Here is a 21336-nt window from a genome sequence, read left to right as displayed (position 1 = left end):
GTTTGGTACTCACGACTTTCGACCTGCATAAAATTAACAAAATTAGTATATATTTAATATTTGGTTACTATAAAACAATAAATAATCGCAAAAAACTTACATTTTAACAAATTTTCCCACAATACGCTACACAATCGAAAGCAAAATTGCATTCGACTCTAAATTCGGTATACAACGAAAATTTCGACAGAGTTGCACCGCTCATAATACTAAATTGACATTCGATTTTCGATATTCGACAACCAGCGAATATCGAAGATCGAATCCAACTTATAATAGGGGCCATTATAAAAATTATTTTAATTTATACCGTTATTGTTGTTGTAGCAGCATAAACATTCTCCATACATTTACGATTATGTATCAAAGAGCTGACACCCTATCGCGTCCCATATTTAGTCCGTCAGCGCTTACTCACTCAAAAACTCTCCTCACTTCTTAGAGATGATCAAATAAGGTCACAGATGATTGCTTGCCCTATTGCTCCCAAACCAAAAAACAGAAAAGACAAACAAACAACTTTTGCTTTCATTTAAATAATAAGTTATTTATACACTATATATTTTAGCATTTTAGCAGATCAATTTGGTCGATTTTTTACATACATTTTTACAGAACTTTTTCGCTTTTTACAGGCTTTCTTTCATATACTTACGTATGCATGCACTTAACATATTTAATCATTATACAATAATACAAGGTAACTAAGTTTAGTAGACTAAATATTTATGTATTTATGCAAGTACTCTTAATTGTAAATGTAGGTTTATAATAATAAAAATAATTACATACGGATGTTGAAGATAAAAGTCCACCTCTGTTAACTTCACTTTATCGTTTACAACATATTCTCGGCCCACGCACACATATACTCATATACATGCATATGTAGAAAACAGGCGCACGTTAGCTCAAACAAAAGTTGTGACTTTCACATTTCGATACTATTGAAAATTTCGAAGCCATCCTTTTTTGTCCCTTCATAGTGTAGAGGCATTAAAATAATATACATATATATAGTAATTTTTAACTAAGCTTTTGCTGGATTTTCACTGACTTTTGTACTATTTTTTTTTCTTTTATTTAGCTTCAAGTTGAAATTCTAATCTATATTGCAGATTTTACGTGACCTATATTATTTTTTTTTTTCAATATTATATGGGACTAGAAATACTTCAGAAAATACTAATGAATAGGCAGCAGAACTAAAAATCATTTAGAAACACCTTACATATATTCCGTTACATAGGGGATTTTCCAATTAATAAAAAGTGCTCGAAGTTAGAAATTTACGTTGAAACAAGAGGGCGGCTGTTTTTTGCATGTTAGTGTACAAAACATATGTATGCTCTTTATTTTTAAGCATTAATTTTTCTTATTACATACAGTTTTGTTGTTGCTAATTTTTCCTAGCTACCTGCTATTTATTACTTTTGCTTGCCTGCCATTACGCACGTCAGCACTTAAGTTACATACGCAATGCACAATAGCTTCATATGCATGTGTGTGTGAGTGTGGGTGTGTGATGATTAAGTAAAATAGAAAACATGAATTTATTGGATTTTTTTTAAATAAGTGAGCTGCTTATTTCAGTGCTGTGAAATGGAAATCAACTGTTTTCAGCACGATGTGGAAAATGAAGAAAAGAAATACCCCACGTTTGAATGAAAATACCATTTGAAAAAACAAAGTACATACTTTTGTATTCACTTCATACCTTTACTGGCGTTCTTTGAAATTACATTAGTTGTAAACCATACAGAACTGACTTCATTCTAGGGATTTATGCAGGTAAATTTTCCATCTTTTTAATTTCGGAAATTATAACTACTCAACTCAAACATTCGTTTCTATTTCGCTTTTTGGCACAAGATAGATGGAAGTTCACCTATCTGTTGGCTCTCAAAAAATTTAGCCTACATACAATTTTAATTTTTTGCGCTTTGTTGCCACATTTCAGGAATTACCCATATACTTAAAAAATATATTTTTTTAAATTAAATTACATTTTCAAGGAATTTATTCAATTGGTTTTGAAAATAAGGCTCTCCAATTTAAACAACTCCTAAGAAAATCATAAAAAATTATCACTAAATAAGCATTATGTAGGTACATAAACATGTAATGTAATATATGTATGTTTGATTATATGTAGTTATGACTCTTTTGATATCGACATTTTTTAGCTCATATCTATTTTAGCACATTTGCATAATTAGCGTTGATATTTGTATAAAATGAAATAAATTTATTGCAGACAACTCTCGTCAACTCTTCGCTGAAGTTGTTTTAAGGAAGTCAGCTTAATTGTAATGAATCATATTTACAATGAATTAAATGAAAATACACATCTTAATCACCGCTACCGAACGGCCACTAACCAAATATTTTTTGCAATCTTGGAGTTATTCAAAAACACATATTTATCATTTGTATTTTGCATCCAACCAACAGCACTTATTGCATGATAGCCAGATCGACAGCCAACAACCGCGCCAAAAGCACTTATACTCGCATACTACACAGCCAGTCAGTCCAGGCTTTTATAACAACATCAATAGCAGCTGGTTATGGTGTTACGTGCAAATTTCACTCGAATTCGCCAGCGCTGCATTATTGCTAATATTCGTCGTATTACTACTGTTTGTGTGTTCGGTGATAGCTGCCGTTGAGTTCTTTATACTCGCACGTTTACTATTGTTGATGATCGCATTCGAATTCGCATTTGCAGGTATGTTCGTATTTATGGCCGTCAGAGATGACGAAGTTGTCGTCGTCGTTACGGAGTGCGCCGATGTAGTATTTGTTGTATGTGATTGGGTATTTGTATTCGTGTTGTTTGAATTGCCGTGCATATTCGTAGGCGCCGTCGCCCTAGTTGTTGAATTTGCATTTTTTGATGTTGTATTTGCTGGTATTTTTGCATTGTTTTTGTTATTTTTAATACGATTCAGCGCTTCTTCGCGCTCGTCTGCATCGAAATACCATACAGTAATGGCGTAGCGGGTGCGATGTGAGGGTTGTACTTCGTGAGGATTACGTCTATCGGACCAGAAGAAGATCAGCCGATCGAATTTTGGATCGATATCAGCGATTGTATTACCGTGCTCTGGGAAAATTCTGAAAGGCGAAGGGAAAATTCTAAAAAAACATTAATTACATGAACCTTTTTACTTCAAATATTTTGTAAAGCGAACATTTTCATAACAAAAATCGGTATTTTCCATAAATATAATAATTTATAAAAAAAAAAAAATTAAATATGGGAGCTATTGTGTACTTTTTACTTTCTTAGTCAAACTTGAGGCGTCTTAGCTTCTTTGTTCTGTTGGAAATCCCAGCCTTCTCTATTATAGAGGCTAGTTGCAAACTGTTTCATCACGCATTCCGAGACATCTCGTCTCGTCTGCCACAGTTTTTAATGCCTTTTCGCAAAAATGCCTGCATTTCCCAAATCTTAACATACGCGGGATGGTGACCTCTTAGAAACCTTAAGAAATTGTTTTACGCTTTTTCAAATGCCCTTGCAAAGACTTAATAATTTGTTTATTAAAAACTTAATACGGCGCAATTTTTTCATCCCTTAAAATAATATTTATAAGACATTCTCAAGGTTTGCGTGGCACAGAAAAAGCTTCTTACATGGTTCAGGGCTAATTTGCTTTAATCACCGTATTTAAATCTATCCAACTTCCAGTTAAACCGACCTCTGCCATCTCATACCACCCAATATGAAAGGCAATTCATTCTAGTATCCTTGAAAACCTGTCTGTAAGTTTTTATTCTATATTGAAAACGGGCGGAATCGCCCTAGTAAAATTTCCATAATCTTATTTGTTTGACGAACATATGAACCTATTAATAGTATGATACAGGGTGACCGCCGTAGCCGAATAAGATTGTGTGCAGCTACCAATCGGTAGGATCCGGGCAAGAAACATCAAATAATAAAAAATGGTCTTTCTACTAGAGGTCACTCCTCGGTAGGTAAACGCGACCCGAAAAAGCTTCTCATAAAAAACTATCTGCCGTGCGGAGGTGGGATAAAACTGTAGGTCCCCCCACTGTAGGCTCACCACAAATTGGAGGAAGAGATCGGTCAAATACTGCGTGAAATTAATTGAAAATTATTGCAAAATACTTATACAACATACAAACTAAACAAATAACATTTAACCGCAGCGCAATTTTTAATTTGTTAGTCTTTGAACATTTTGTAATTATGGCGGAATCAGTTTTTTTTTCTACTAAAAATATATTAATAAATAAGTTGTAATGCTTAAAAACTTACCGTAACACGCCACCACTGCGCGCCGTATCCCAATTGACATTCAAATAGTAAATGGCCGTTATTACACGACCATCTTTGTTTGGATTATCGACATGCACCACATAATGTGAGCCGGAACCCGGGTAGCAAGCCACCATAGCCTATAAAAAAACGTTAAAATATGAACATTTAAATCAGGTCTTTGTGAATATCTCCACCTGCAGTGCAAAATATGTGTGGATATTTTCAACATTTACTGGGTATATATATTTGCATATCGCTCTAACGTACCTTTGTTCTCTCTTTAATATTATAATTGCCCAATAGACCATTGTTTTTCATTACGTTCGCCCTGCAAATGACCGCGTCAATCTGTAAAAATTAAATTAAAAAAAAAAGTAAGAGAATAAATAGGATTGCATAAACACACATTTTCCTTTCGCCTTACGTACCTGATTTATCAAGTATCCAACATTTTCACAGCCTGGCTCTTGACCCTTAACCCAAGTTATCTTATCGCCACGTATCGTGCGCAGTTCTTCCTCACGCAAATTATTCACCAATTGGCCATCCTTAAAAGACACGAATAGGAAAATAATTTTATTTTTATTTTATATATAAATATTTTTTTAAACTATGGCATTCTACTGAATATGTTGACTCACTTTGAAGACGCCAGCTGCATACATGTGATGCACTTCATTCAGAATATGAAGACCTTTCTCGACGCCTAAAAAGTCATCGACCACCGACAAGCCATACTCGTTCATGTCTTTTATAATATTCCGACATAATTCATCATAGCGGCGTTCACTATAACAAAAATCAAACAAACATTTGGAATTTTGAATAAAATAATTAAAAGCAAACACGTTTTTTGTAAGTGGTATTTTCTTAGATAAAGTACAGCTAATTATCACAGACAATTTTTATGAAAGCTAAAATATGTATACTCGTATATAGAAAAAAAATTAAATTTTATAAAAATATTTCAAGCATTGATTATGGCAATAATTAAAAATTCATTAAAAAACAAGTATTTACAAAGTTCATTGGAAACCCTGAGAATGAATTTGCGTACTTATATTTGTATATTTTTACTTGTAATTATCTAAAAAAGCATGAGAAATGCATTTCTCGGAAACTCATTTCATTTCTAATTAACTGTTAAGTTAATTGTGCTTGTTTATACATTTTAAATGCATCATCATCATAAAATCTTACTAAACTCATTACCGAAGACATTTGATTTATGATGCGTAAGCAATTCGTAGAGAATTGAAGGGTACTACGTGAGGCCTAAAACGTTTTCTCAAACCATGTCAAACACATCTATTGCACATGTGTCCATACATACATATCTATGTGCGTACACATGTAAGTGCATATCCAAGTATATAAACACAAACGCGCGTTATGACCCTTAAAGCGAACATCTGAACAAGTTAAGCAAATTACTGGTTAACGAAGGAATCAATAGCCCTTTCAAACTAGAACAGTGGGTGTTGCATTCTCAAATCCAGCATTTTGCTTGTCAAGAGGCATCTCTCAAAAGAGTGCACACTAATTTTCTGATTGATCTATTAGGTCTTCAGCCAATTAAACACTATTTTTTGTGCGAAAACCCATCAAGAAAAGCAAAGAGAAGCAATATTGAGGAATATGATGACTCGCAATACTATTTTGTCAAATAAAGTGTTATTTATTTCAGGACTTATTGGCCCACTCCACCAATCAGCGGCAACTAGATGACGAGCGAGCTTTCCGGAGCAAATTGGCAGCTTAGGGTGTGTACGTGTAAACAAAAAAGAAAAGAAAAGAAGTTATAAGGGGAGTGAAGCATCAATTTTCATCAGCAGTCGCTGTAACTGTGTGAGTTTGTACGTGACTAACATTCAGTTGGTTCAAGTTCGAGGCCCACTGTGGGCATGAAATTATCAAAGGGTATAAAAAGTTGCTTCTTATAGTGAAATATTTAACAAATAATTATAAGCCTTCGCATCTGTTAATTAACAGATAATTGTAAGCCTCCGAGTGCATTTATGCCTTCTGTTTCTCATAAAAATCCATCTGCTATTCGGAGGCTACAAAAAACTACAAGGAGCTTCATTTGAATTAATTGAATTAATTCGAAATAATTAGCAAAATTGGTACTCTATAAATTTTGTATTACTTTACGCAAAATATTTGTAAAATATGCTCCGAATCTGCTATCCAAAACAAAAACTAAAAACTATTTTAATTGAAATATGGCTTTATAGGGAAATAAAGTCACTTGCAAGTGGTTTGGGCCTTACTGTATAGTAATTATTTTAGCATAGTTAGTAATTACTATTGAAGTACTTGTAATATGAGACTCACTCGAATTGGTATGCATACATATTTTTCTTATAAAGAAAGAATTTAATGCTAAATTGCTATTTTACGCATTCCAAAGTAAAATAACAAAAACAAAAAACCAGTACGAGTAAAAAGCGCAATATAAAAAGTTTAGCGCAACTTGCGAAACATTACGAATGTTTTGTATAATTATTGTACTGTGCAGCAGCTTTTCAATGCCTCAAAATATGTATATATTTACGTACATTTGTATGTCTAAATATAATTCTATAATACAAAGGGTAAAGATATTATTTTTTAATGTTGGTTTCTCCTTGGAAGTTTTTCGAAAATCTTCAAAACTTCATGCTCTTAGGTTTTTAATTCAACTTTCATAATATACACATTATATAAAATTACACAGGTTTATGGTTCATAAAATTTTAGTATAATAAAGTGCATGTATGAAGTGGCCCAAAAATCTCACAGATTTTTAATTCTGTCTTTCCCTGACGGTGTTGCGCTTTTTCTTCATGTAACGAATACACGACATTTTTTTTATTGTAGTAAAATCGCAGCAAAAACATATACGTTTAAAATAATAAAAAAAAAAACATTATTATGCCTACCTGAAAATAAATACTCAATTCAAAAACTTTTTTTTCATATTTTTTCTACCCCATTTTTAAGAGCAAATGTTTCTTTAATTACACTGTGCGACAATTTTGGGGTCATCAAAATCAAACCACACCGGACCTTTTTTTTTTGAAAATATACCTATTCAATAGCAAAACCCTTGCTGTGTTTTTAAAAGTTAGCTCGATTTTTTTTTTTATTGCGTTTTGAAGTTTTCTATTTTCATGAGATTTTGGAGTTTTACCTGTACGCTAAATTTGACTTATAAATCGACCTTTGTTTGATTTAATCGATTTATTTTGTCATAGCTTGATGCAAAAATTTCGTACATGTACAAATAAACTTATTTTGAGAAGAACCTATATCTCAATACGCAATTTTGAATACCAAAATTTCGAAAAATTGTATGTTTTTACCATTTTTTACTGTAATTATGAAAATAATTTTATACGTAACCACCCGTTATACACATTTTCAGATTTTTCTATTTTTGCTAGTATTTTTTCCAGATACGGTTTTCCAATGAATATTGGATGTAACAAAATGTGATCGTGAGTAGTGAAAAGCAAGATTGGTCTCACAAGACTTTTAGCCTGTTAAGTACATAGAAAAGTGGGTAGCACACATTCCAAAATAAAAAGTATAAAGAAGGTTGTAGTCTTGGTTTTAGAAATTCCAAAATTTGTTCCCAACGATTTTACCTGTTCTAAGATCGCAGCAGTCTTGCGAGATCAGGTTCGTGCATAACAACTCCTAAAACACATTTGACGCGCTAAATATTTTGTGAACAATACGGTTTTTGTTAACATATTTCAATTTATTAATTTCATTTACGTGAATTTTTTATGAGGTAGAAGAAGAAGAGACAGGCATGGAATTCTTACTGATGAATCTGATTACTCTGATAATGATGATGTTGAAATTCAATCATTATCGAAAAGAGCTCGTCTCTAAGGTTTTAGTACGTAAAAATTCTTTATTTTAATAAAAAAAAATTATAAGAATTCAAGTCTATATTCTTTTTACTTAATCTATTTAATATTTTTACCTACAGAGTTTTTAGATATTTAAAAAAAAATTTAAAGCAGAGTATAAAAAAAGTATTTTTATGAAGAAAAATCTTGTTAAAAATTTATTTGTTTAGAAAATAACAAACTTAAAGTTCAGTTTTATGTTTTTATCTTATAAATGACTTTTTTAGTACATTTTGCAACATTTTTGCTAGAAGAAATAGTGAGAAATTTTAATTATTTTCATAATTACAGTAAAAAATGGTAAAAACATAAAATTTTTCGAAATTTTGGTATTCAAAATTGCGTATTGAGATATAGGTTCTTCTCAAAATAAGTTTATTTGTACATGTACGAAATTTCTGCATCAAGCTATGACAAAATAAATCGATTAAATCAAACAAAGGTCGATTTATAAGTCAAATTTAGCGTACAGGTAAAACTCCTAAATCTCATGAAAATAGAAAACTTCAAAACGCAATAAAAAAAAAATCGAGCTAACTTTTAAAAACCCAGCGAGGGTTTTGCTATTGAATAGGTATATTTTCAGAAAAAAAAGGTCCGGTGCGGTTTGATTTTTGATGTCGCACTGTGTTATCACTAAAAATCTAAATTTTTCATAGAAAATTCTATTTTGCAATACTTATGATTGTGTTTTCAGAATTTTAATTCTATAGGGTCGGCCATATAACTTTACGGACTTAAAAATGCTATAAAAAAGAAACTACTCAATATTTTTCCAAACTGTTTTTTTTTTATTTTGAAGTACAATCCTTCCGGTTAATGATGGAACACAATTTTATTCATATCGCTGCCTCAGCTACCATACCAAGATCTTTACGCAAAATTCGTCTCAATGATGTCTCCGAAATGTCCAATTGTTGAGAACGACGGTGAACTGATGTTCCAGGTGATTCACGAACACTCTCGGCTACAGCAGCAATATTTTCGGCTGTACGCACGGTTTTTGGTCGGTCACGCGTTGGTTTGTCAATAAGCAACCCAGTTTCTCTTACTTTTTTCGCAAAGTAACGCACATACGCTTCATTCGGTGCTTTTCTTCTTCCCATTGCCGTACGTAATTTTCGTACACATTATGCAACATTACCATGATTTTCAAAGTAATGTCGCAATATTTCCCAGCGTTCTTTGAGCGTATACACAGCCATTTTCGTTCAGCGAAAGAATAAAACTAATTTTCTGTCAAATCAGATGACAGCAAAGTGTTACCATTCTTCAAATAATACCTAGTTCAAATCCGTAACGATAGATGGCGGGTCTTTATATATCATAATTGTTCGAAAAGAAATAAATAATAATTGAATAACTATTTCTTTATAAACTAGATTTCAGAAAAATGTATAAAGAGCAAAAATTGTATATTTTGGCTTGAAAGAATATCTATCCGACCTGTCCATATTTGAACGAAACAAGAAATATTAAATACTCGTCTCTAAACATTTTTGTAAATATCTACATATCGCTTATTGCTGCAAGGGAATCCTAATTAAAAATAAAATTTAAATAAATATGTACGTAGAAATGGTCACTAGCTCTTCTTATATGCTGTGCCGTGGCAATATATAGATAATGTTTAGATAAATATGTGTCTTTGCATTTATTTAGGGAGGCATAAGTAGTAAATTGAAAAGTTCGAATTTTTGATTTTTTGAGTTAGGACCTTCTTTAAGCAAACGAAAAAAAAATTCAGTTGTTTTACAGAAAAATTTAATAGATATTCACTTATTGATACGGATACAGCTACAGCTACAGGTATGAATAATTTATGGCCTAATTATTGCTGACTTCCTAAATGTCACTGGCGCTGCATAAGTATGTACAAAGTAAAATGTATTTAAAAAAAACGTTAGATGATGCGCACCCGTTTGAAGTTTCTAAATGCATGCATCAAATTATTAAAGCACATCACAAACGTAAATCGTTCATCACAGATATTTACGATGCCAAAGCTCGCACTGGTATTAAAAAGTTACATCGCTTCGCCGTGATAAATTGCAAAGCAACGTTTAGGAAGGCAGCCCAATTTGATGTTCGATAAGAAGAAGATGCTAAGTAAGTTTATGTTGTTTTGCCAAAAGCCACGGCACGCACAGCGCCGGCAGCAACGTTAGCTAATTCTGATTACTCCGCCCATTTCCCCAATTTTCCAATTTCGTCTATGTACATATGTAGGTAATTAGACAAATATATATAGTTATGTATGTATTTACCAATTGCCCAAATTGTCGCGGAAGAACTGCTCCGCATTAGAGGGTCTCGCCGGTCGTTTGAAGAAGCTATCGTAATCTGTTGCTTTGGAGGCAAACATTTTCGACGGTTTCTTATTCGGCGATGGTTTGCTTATGCTTTTGTTTTTTATTTTACTTAAATAACTATTGTTTTGGTTGGAAAATTCGCCCTTCATTGTGCAAAATACAAGTAATACAATTCAAATCACAGTAGGCTTCCAAGCGATGAATCACAACAGAAAATAAATACGCTTCTCACAATTACGACTACGATGACGTTGCTGATGGGCAGCTGTTGAGCTCAATGAATAGATGAAATGAAATCAGTCGACAGTATGACTTTGAGAAATTTTTACCGCACTCAATATAGCGGTAAGTATAATGCTTTTTTTTTATTTCACTCGTTATTTTTAGTTCATTTCTTCGTTCCGGTTTCGGAAATTGCTCTTTCACACGCACAAGTTTATTGTCCTTGAGGATGGCAGGCAGACATGCAGCAACAAATGTCAGCCGTCGTATGGCGCACGTGTGACACACCCCCTTTTTTGATAGCACAAGCAAACACGCACTCACGCACGCATACTTGTACAAATATGAAGACAGTCACAATGGTGGCGCAGCTGAATCTAAACTCAGTGGAGCTACGTGATATTTGGAGCTGTTTGCTATTGTTGTTATTGGACTTGGTATAGACTTTATGTTATGCTACGCCTGCACGTACGCATTTGTGTATACGCAGCTGCGAGATAGCGGCTTGTTCGGTCAATACGCGTGTTAGCCAAGTTATAATTTTATTTTGCTGCTTTTACTGTTGGTTTTCAAACAATTTATGACACTTTGTACCGCTTAACAACACAGGGATTTTATTTTACTCTTTTTTATTCAATTTATTTTTTGTTTTCAATGTTACAAAGTCAACGCGCCTATTCAGCATTGAAATCACAATTTTTTAATCAATAACTGATTCAAAAGTTCCACAATTGTTTTTCTTCTGTTTATTTATTTTCTTTCTCTGCTTTTGCTATTGCTGCCAATATTTTGATTGGTAAATGCTAATTGGTTTATTCTTGATTTGTTTGGACTTCGGTAGTATTTTATTTGGTGGTACGGCTACCGCTTATTATGACCGTACTTTATAAACGTTACAAATGGAATGAGCCAAGACGCCAAAGACTGTGAAAACAAATGCGGTCGACTAGTTTCGTTGTCGTTTTCGTTGCCGAACAAGACTTCGGTAAATACAACGAGCGGCACGATGAACACTCAGCGCTGTAGTTGCGCCGAGTTGTGCGTGATGCCGGTCGCCCACAGCTTGGTACGGAAGACACGAAAAACACTACGTCTAATGGGGATCACACTCACAAAACGTATCATAGTCCCTTCCATTACCGTAGGATACACAACATTGAGCAAATCTTTAGCCCGTAGAAAACAACTGCGTTCTTTTAGTTACATACTTACACAATACATCGGTTCGTGTGTGTTTGTGTTTGGTTGTATCAACACAATGATGCCATTGATATTTTTGCGTACACACACCCGCGTTATCAGTTAGAATTTTTCATTGTATAATACCTATGCCAAAATCAGAAACCACCAAATACAAATAGTTCATTTATCTATAATTGACATTATTCAATATTGTTTTTAAGTTAACTTAATACAAATTAAACTTTGTCTAAGTTTATTTTGTAAATTATTTCGAAATGAACTGTTTGGCAACACTGTGTGGTGAGCAATCAGCTGACACGTTTCACCGGAAACAAAACAAAGTTTTACTATAAAATCTACGATATTACAAAACGGAACGGTGGTGAGAACTCATTTACATGGGGCTCATATTAGTTTAAATGTGACCGCTAATACGGGCGTACATTTTCGTTGGTCAGTGTGAGCACCATAATTCGAAATTCCCATGCGTCGACGTCGCCTACGACGTTATCAGCAGCAATAGCAGCAATATGTATGTATGTATTATGGGTGTACAATAACGACAATGCCAACAAACCCCCTCACACTTCAACGTACTGTATAATATTTTGATGATCTCTTATGTCAAAAATAACGATGTTTTTGGGGAAGCCAAATTTTTTTGTTTACACTTGTAAATTAATTTGTTGTCAACTGCAAGCGCTGTGGTTAATGCGATTAGAAAAGATGTGTGGAGATTAAAATTAAATATATTACTCAGTATGGGACATTCATTGCTTTTCATAACCTTTTTTGAGATCTCATATGAGGCATTGGGCATTAACAATATCAATAAAGCTTCCGAGTATTTCTTTGGATATCAGCGATCAGCATTTTTCTTTTTAGCACGAATTTACGAAGACATAAAAATTGTAGGCTAAAATTTTTTGAATTGACTCCTCAATCGCCTAATGAGTTAGTTGTCTGGTTCCATACGACACCAATTGTAAAGCACGCTCTATTTTAACTTTATAATGTAGTGTTTAGCTTAAAGCGAGTGAGGGCAGGTTATAGGAAGGAAAAAGAGGAAGTAGTAATAAGTTGAGTGTAGAGTGTATTTATCTAATCTAGGTTTCAAGGCAGAGTTTATGTATTCGGACTTAATAGCCCGGCAGGGCACTGACTGTAGAGAAGCAGCTGGTGTGCTACCGTGGATGCTAACTAAGCCTCTATATAACGCTGGTTTAGTTGTTGTGCAATGGAAAAGATAAATAAATAAGCTCCTCCTTCTACTTGTGGCGTGAGACTTGATGTTGTCCCACAAATGGAGGGACCTACAGTTTTAAAACGACCCCGAACGGCAAATGGTTTTCTATGAGGAGCTTTTTCATGGCAGAAATATACTCGGGGGTTTGGTACAAAATTTTGAGATACAAAAAAGAAATTCTATCATTTTGCTGTTTCATGTAGAGAGATTCGAACCTATGTACTCCCGTATGGTAGTCACACACCAACTCATGGTTACAAATGCAAATAACATGAGCTTTCCATAAATTGAAATTACAAACAATTGAAAATTACAAACAAAAGTGCTGGGGTGAACTAGCCGAAATTGTATATTACATAAAAGAAAAAAAAGTTTATTTTCTTTTAATTTTAGTTTTAGTCTTAAATTAGTCTACTGTAGAATGGCATTAGCTAAAAAATGTGAAAATTTTCGGCGGCGGCGAACCAGTTGAAAAAGCAGCCAAAGCAGCAACAGCAAACAAGAGCATAAATAAATGTACATTCGTATGAATGTATGTATGTAGATAGCTGGCAGTTGGCCCCAACGATATATACGTGTATTTGTGAGTGTTGCCATCTGTTTGGCGAATCTATTTTTGGAGGATTGGTATTTCAATAAAACCTGTATTTAAAACACCTTTCATTTTATTTATTTTCAAATCAGAAAACAATTAAACTCAAGGCTTGAGTGGAGGCCAAATTTGGAAAATTTTCGATAGGCATTTGGAAAATTGGTTGCCAAAAACAAGGCCAGGTATACATGTATATATATGTATGTATCTAAAACCACGGGGAGTGAATACAAATCTAATCTAACCTTCATCCTTGCCCACAACTATGTATACACATACATTTGCATATATGTACCTTTGGAGTCAAACACACTAAGAGAGCTACATCAACTAATATTCAGAGAGCGTATTTAGTCTCTTTCTAACGGAGGAGTACATAGAGTACCATGGAGTGGTATATGCATTTTTAGGGGTTGATATTCGTATAGAATTCTGATACAAGTGCAGGGACACGTAGGCACGTGTTTGTTGCGGTACGTGCATATGGTGTGATATCTGAACTTCAGTGAGCTTGTATGTCTATCACAATGACACATCCAAACATACTATGTGTTGAGCCTGGACGTACAGGATGTTTATTTAGAGCAGGTGCTACCTACGCGAATCCGAGTGTTACGTGAATTAATACACGTGCAACTTTATAAGCTGATAGACAGAAATAGTTAGAAGGAGGTTACATTAAAACTCCTGTGATAACTAAACAAATTACTACCTCTCTATGGTTTATAAGGGACGCAGAGGACCGAGTGGAGACGAGCCTATACCGTTTGTTAAAACACACGCACACCTTTTCAGCTAATCGTTTCATAAGCTTTCCAGTGGGTAAGGAAGTAAACTCGGTCGAACAGCACTTTATTTACACGAGCACATTTTAATAAAGTTTTATTTGGCAGGCTGTTAATTTTTGGAATCAAACAAACTCATAGACAATGTCAGTTGTAACTTTTAACGACATACGGACGGACAGGAACTTAGTCCTAACAAATAAAACTTGGGCGTGGCTTTTATCCGATGTTGATAATATTTATGTTGGATCTAAATAAGCTGGAGAGCACCAGGCATACCAAATTTTGCCGACGTTCATTAAGTCGATATCGAAATACACGCATACAACAACGAAATACATGCGTCATATTTATGTTTTTGTGCATCATTTGTATAAATCGTGAGTAATTTTTCTTTCCTTTCCAGATTTCTTTCCTTTTTTGAAATAATACTTTTATTGAAATGTATTAAGTTTTGCTCGAGTTATCGTGTACGAGGGTGAACGGGCAGGCATAGCTAAATCGACTCCTCTCATCATTCTGACCCTTCTGGTATAGATACATGTGTCTACATCTATCTTAATTCCTGTATGCTGTTACAGAAAATATTTAAGTGAACAAAAAATACAGTTACACATTCCATACAAATATAGATATATAGAATTTATAGAGAATTAATGAATTTTCTTTTCTTATATTATACATTTGAAAGACTCATTACACCTTTATGTGTAGAATATGGCATCGCCCAAATATTAGTTAGCAAAAATCTTCTTAAAATTCGTATAAATTTTTAAGTTTAACTAAAGACACGAAAATGTTGTGAAGTCGTTTTAGGCTGTATTTCGTTTTAGTTGTAAATATCCTTGTTAAATTATAGTTACTTTGAATTTATTTGTTGATGTTCATAATTCAAATATGCGTATCTTTGAATGTAAATTTGATTTGTAAATTTTGAAAATATAACTTATGCAAAAACATCATACATTTTCTTCTGAAATAAATGAGCTACTGTAGCCGCTACTGTCTATCAATATCGATCCGCCTTCTTAAAAACCCCTAAATAGTTAAAAAAAATATTATTAACTACAATAAACTCAGTGTAAACTCATATAAGCGTTTATTTGGCACGCTCGGACAGAACAACTTTATTTTCCCAAAAAAAAAAACAATGGCGGGCCTCCGCATTATTTAATACATTGATACAAAAATGCAATATGTCCCCTGCAATAATAACCCTATGTACGAAATTTCACATGAAACTAATCTTGTACAGATCTTATCAGAGCTTCACCTCAGTTTGACCTCACATCACTTCTACAAATTACTAATTGGGGATTGTTGTCGGAACTGCAGCCGAAAAATTTCCATTTGGTGGCAACGTCCACACTTCAAATTTTCTATGATTGTGCCATAATTTTTGTGGCTGTTTTTAAGGTTGTTCCTCTGCTTTTATCTTATTTCTCTTTGCTACGTTTCTATTGTTATTTTTAGGCAGCTCTAAGCACAAACGACGATCCCCTGTTGCTTCTGATATTACTGCTTTCTTTTGTTTGAGGCTTCGTTTTTACCCAGCAACATTTAGCGAAGCGATAGCCCAACGCCACCGTCGTCACAAATGTGGTGTGTGCTTGCGGCCGCTAAACGCCACCGTCGCTTCCAACACTCTAACCAACTCTAATGCTTAGACACCAAAACAGTCATGATGGCAATCACGTAGCGCACAGACGGACGGACGCTCACTCTATATGATTTTCCGTTGCGTGAAGATTTGGAAAAAAATCGCCATTTTCGACATAGATATGTATGTATGTTTCTTGGTTTGTGGGAACAACAAACTTTACGAGCACGCACAAGAAACGAAAAAAATACTTCGGGGGGTAAAATAACACTTATACGTGTAGTACACATACATATGTATGTATGTCTTTTCTTATTGGGTCGATGAATGCATCGAAATAACTCATCCGTGCAGAGAGGAAGGAAGCAAGCAAAGCTCTCAAGGTTTTTTGCAAACACATTCAAATTAGGTCAACGGCTTTCGTATGTGTTTCAAGGACACTGATAGCCACACATTCAACACAAATGTACTTCGGTATGCCTATATTTGCACGAACGTTTACACATTTTTAAGGCAATCCCTAAAAACTTTTCGGCAAACAAACAAGACGTTTGAATTTAGTGAGAAGCGAATATTTATGGTTTGAGAAAATGATTGATTAGCGCGGGTTTCTGCGTACTCTTCTATTTATGTAGGGTAACGCAAGGCAGTGCAAAGGCAGATCTAAAATGTTGAATAGAAGTTTTCTGACTCACTGCACACTCATACAACTGACTTTTCAGCAAATACAAAAAACAATATGAAAATTTTAAATGTTGCTACATTATAGTACTTTGACGTTTACCAAATATTGGTTACAGCTACAACAAAACATCTCTCTCTTCCCCTCTGTCTTTAAAAAATAATGGGACGATATTGATGGTTTTCAGGAATGACTTTGGTTGGAGATATAACCATAAAACGTACTCCCACTCAGCTGGAGGTTTACTTTTTAAGAATAACACTAAAATTTACTCAATATAGTAAATATTTTCCTACTGGCAAGCTTTCGATACTTTCATTTAAGTATTCACTCTCATTTTTGCTTTTGGCTGTGGTGCGCTACCGGTGAAATGTCATCGGTCGTTGTTAATATTCACAAAAAGGGTAACTATAAATTTTTCTACGGCTGACATACCTTTCCATAAAAATCTGGTTACTTCTTAGCATTTTGGAAGTTCGACTGTGAAACAGTTTCCACATAATTGCTATAATTTATCTTTTGATTTCTCAGCAAGAGCCTGAAATGTTTGGTACGGAATTCTGGCATCATAGAGATGGTAAAGTACGACTTTCTATTATCCACTTTTTTGCAAATGCTCACATTTTGTATGAGCTTAGTAATCAGACATTAAGTCTAAACACTAGACACTCAATGGTGATGTGAAAAGTGATATATGTATGTTAATACAAGTATATCTCTCACTATTATTGCCATGGCTCTCACGATTTAGGGGGTTTACCAATAAGTTTACTGTCAACAGGAAACACATGAAAGTCCACGGTGATGTCCATTTTTGGAACATTTTCTCCATTTAACAAATGCACTACATTCTTAATGACACTCCATACCAACAATCTTTCGAGAAAATCGATTTAAAAACTTTTTTTTTTTTTTTTTTTTTTTTTTTTTTTATTACAAACATAGATACAATATAAAATACATAACAATGTTTGTTGGCACTGCAACTAGTTACAGATAAACTAACGAGCAGTACAATTTTGGTAACATAAATAAAATTTTGTGAAGAGATTTTCATAGTCCCTTCCTTAAATTAACAGCCATCATGCCAGATCACGTGGTTTAATTCGATGCAGTCGTCGAGTTAGGCCTGAGGTGTTGAGCAGATTGCTAGCTTCCTCGTTCACGTGCCTTTGAAGCCTATGGGAGTGGGCTTCTGATTTAAAAACTGTGATAAGTTTGTGGAATGCTTCTGTTTTTTTTATAAAATTTTAAAATTGGATTTATATTTACCTATATGTACTTTTATCAAAAAATAATTAACTGAACTGCTCAATTGTAACCAGTTTTTTACTAGTTTACTCAGTTTCGTGGCAAATTTCGTTGTTAACAATGAAAATGCTAAGAAATCGCAAATTTTTTTACAGCATTTATGGTAATACTAAGTAAGTATAGTCCGATTTTCTTGTACTCAAAAATAATTATATTTCCGTGCATCATACTGCGGAAGAGAAGGGAAGTAAGTGCACATGTCACTATTGAAAATTATTCTATGCAACCACCGCTAGCTGCAATATACTCCTCTAATTGGGACCTTAAACGACTAAATTCACGAACCGACTCTTTTTGCCTATAGTGGTCATCCCTAACATCATAGTAACCTGCACAGCATAAGTTCAGAGTCGGGGCTTGAAGGAGACTAGAAATCTGGGTACACTGTGCGAAAATTTTATGGCAACTCAAAGCAACCCGAAACTCGTTAATATTTTGTTAAAGTAAACCAGTTTTTTCTAATAGCGGTCGCCCCTCGGCATGTAATGGCAAACCTCTGAGTGTATTTCTGCCATGAAAAAGCTCCTCATAAAAACCATTTGCCGTTCGGATTAGGTCCCTTCATTTGTGGAACAACATCAAGACGCGCGTCACAAGGCCACACACCTAACAGAAGTCTACGCGCTAATTATTTATATTATTTTTTTAAACAAAATACTTGTTGGATTTGCATAAGTTCTCGGTCTAAGTGGAAAGAAACCCTTCAAAAAACACATTTGATCAATGCTCTAACGTCCTGTCATATCATTAGAAGCACTAAGAATAGAAGATATGAATGAAAATGAATGAATTAAAAATTCGCAAACGGAGAAAGAAATTATTTTGTAATTATGAGTTCAATTAAAAAATTTTCTATATTAAAAATGTTTTTTTAATAACTTTCTATTTGACTACGACCACAATTATACCACTGTACCACAATTCTAGCACTATTGCAAAGTCATTAATTTCTCCATTTCTGTTTTAATTGTTTGAGCAAATATAAAATAGTAACCTTGAAAGCAAAACAAAAGAAAAAAATGAAAAGAAACGAAAAAGAAGCCCGTAAGACCAATGGTTCGCTACTACAGACATATGTATGTATATATACATACATATTTATATACTTGCATACATATTTATGTTTTACGATTATCAAATCTAGATACTCGTAAAATACTACATGACAACTCTCAGGCCGCCCATTCAAAAGACAAGTTATCTGGAATGGTTTTGGAGCAGCGCATTTGCGCGTACGCAGGTGGGCTGCCACTTCCCACCATTTCACCTCTACTCACCTTTTCTACTACTGTCGATTCTCATGTATTTCTTTTCCACTTACAAATAATGCAGAGTTGGGACGAGCATAAAAAGCAAATTGCCATATTTTACCGTTTTCAAAGTCTTAAGAATAGCAAAAACTCATACTCCATAAGAGGGACGAACAGTTAGTTACAAACACGCAGGCTCCAGCTTACAGAGCAAAATTATGAAGGTCGGCAAATAATACGAGTAGCCATGCACTTTTACGTGTACCAACATGGACATGTACAGTGGCTCACACGAATGCTGTATTTTGAAAGCTTAAACCTTTCTGAAAAAATTTAAATATCAAATAATTTATACGCAATTGCAGTATAAAAAAGGTATTTCAACTTTATCTAACCATTGGCGTTTACGAACAGGATTATTGTGAAGGACCCATTTTTCATCACCAGTAACGATACGGTTCAAAAAACTTTCATTTTCAAGCCGTTGCAGCAGCTGAGAACACGCATTTACTCTCTGCAGAAGGTTGGCGACGGAAAGTCTATGCGGAACCCATTTTCCCAGCTTTGAAACCTTTTCCGACTAAACCAGCTGCCTGTGAACTGTTCCATGCGATGAATTTAACCTCTGAGCTTTCATATCGACTGTCAAATTTGGATCTGCTTCCACGACTTCGAGCAAGGCGTCGGAGTTAAAGACTTCAGGACGACCAGCGCGCGAGGCATCCTCCACGTCGCAGTTACCACTTCGGAATTTTGAAAACCACTTTTGCGCAGTCCGTACACTCACGGTATCTTCTCCGTGAACAGTGTTTATTTCCGCAGCAGTAGTTGTTGCATTTTTACCACTTAAAAAAAAAAAACAAAATAACGCGTATAAGAGCGTTCGAAGATTCCATTTTATTTTTTAACAACACGTGCTTCTATCCGCGATTAAAATCACTTGTTGAATGCACAATATATCAAAGAAAATATAAATAGATCCGTTATATTCCGCGAATAATTTTTTGTATGCAAAAATCGAACAAAAGTGAAATTTTGGGTAAAATACGCACGAACTTATGGACTGACCTTATATGTCACAGCTTATTTCATGCAGTATTCATTTTTTCTTAAATTTAAGTTAACCTAATGATTTAAAAATGATTCACCACTTTGTGTGGTATCCTTTGCCTTTATTAACAGCTTTTACCCTTTCTGGCATTGACTCCACTAGCTTTTTCGTACTGGCTTTTCTGGAGCTCTGTATTACGTTTCCGACAGACGTAAGACATTCCATCTGAGCCGAATAGTTTGAATTTGGGCTCGTCAAAAAATATTACTGTTTTCCAGAAATCAAAATCTTTAATTTTGACCTCTCCGGCGAAGGCAACTCGGCTCAATTGTTTTTTTTTTATTCATGAATGGCTTCTGTCGTGCTACTCGACCATTAAAGTCCTTTTCACATAGTATCCGTCGCACTGTTCCGACGCAACATGATTTGCCCACTTCCTGCTGAATTTTGTTTAGCAGTTTTGGAGCCGATATCATTGGATTTTCTTCTATTTTTCGAACAATTAAACGCTCATCACGTTCGTCAAAAATTTTATTTGGGGCACATCGGCCTTTATTTTGCACCCGATTTTCATGAACGAAGCGTTCAATGATACTTTATACTGTAGTACTACCCAAACAAACTATTTCCGCATTTTTTCGCTGCGACTTTCCGCTTTGAAAATGCTTGATGACGAGTTCAATCTATTCAATCGTAGTACGTCGGCCAATTTTTTTATTTATATAGGTATGTACGGCGGCCGCCGTAGCCGAATGGGTTGGTGCGTGATTAGCATTCGGAATTCACAGAGGGTCGTTGGCTCGAATCTCGGTGAAAGCAAAATTAATAAAAACATATTTCTAATAGCGGTCGCCCCTCGGCAGGCAATGGCAAACCTCCGAGTGTATTTCTGCCATGAAAAAGC

General features: G+C 34.4%; 1 protein-coding gene and 1 long non-coding RNA gene across 3 annotated transcripts in view; one reads left to right on the top strand and one right to left on the bottom strand.

The window, feature by feature from the left end:
* Positions 1 to 520: 520 nt before the first annotated feature.
* The window catches only part of LOC129253427 (hypoxia-inducible factor prolyl hydroxylase), a 53005-nt gene continuing 32189 nt past the window's right edge, over positions 521 to 21336 (bottom strand). Inside the window, exons 2-6 of one of the 2 annotated variants that reach the window (XM_054891794.1) lie at positions 4936 to 5083; positions 4723 to 4842; positions 4562 to 4642; positions 4292 to 4431; positions 521 to 3120 (exon numbers count right to left, since the gene is read on the bottom strand). In XM_054891794.1, coding sequence (XP_054747769.1) covers positions 2577 to 3120; positions 4292 to 4431; positions 4562 to 4642; positions 4723 to 4842; positions 4936 to 5083 — 1033 coding nt within the window. In that variant the 3' untranslated portion in view covers positions 521 to 2576. Of the gene's footprint in view, positions 3142 to 4291; positions 4432 to 4561; positions 4643 to 4722; positions 4843 to 4935; positions 5084 to 21336 lie in introns of both variants that reach the window. The other variant, XM_054891793.1, reaches the window with a different exon arrangement.
* Positions 14216 to 15404, top strand: LOC129253429 (uncharacterized). The gene is made up of 3 exons (XR_008583714.1): positions 14216 to 14575; positions 14647 to 14918; positions 14991 to 15404. It is a non-coding gene; the product is annotated as an uncharacterized LOC129253429 (long non-coding RNA).

The sequence above is a fragment of the Anastrepha obliqua genome, chromosome 1 (assembly GCF_027943255.1).
Source record: "Anastrepha obliqua isolate idAnaObli1 chromosome 1, idAnaObli1_1.0, whole genome shotgun sequence".
NCBI lineage: Eukaryota > Metazoa > Arthropoda > Insecta > Diptera > Tephritidae > Anastrepha > Anastrepha obliqua.
Note: the sequence above shows the minus strand (reverse complement) of the source record. Positions and strands in the feature narration are given on the sequence as shown.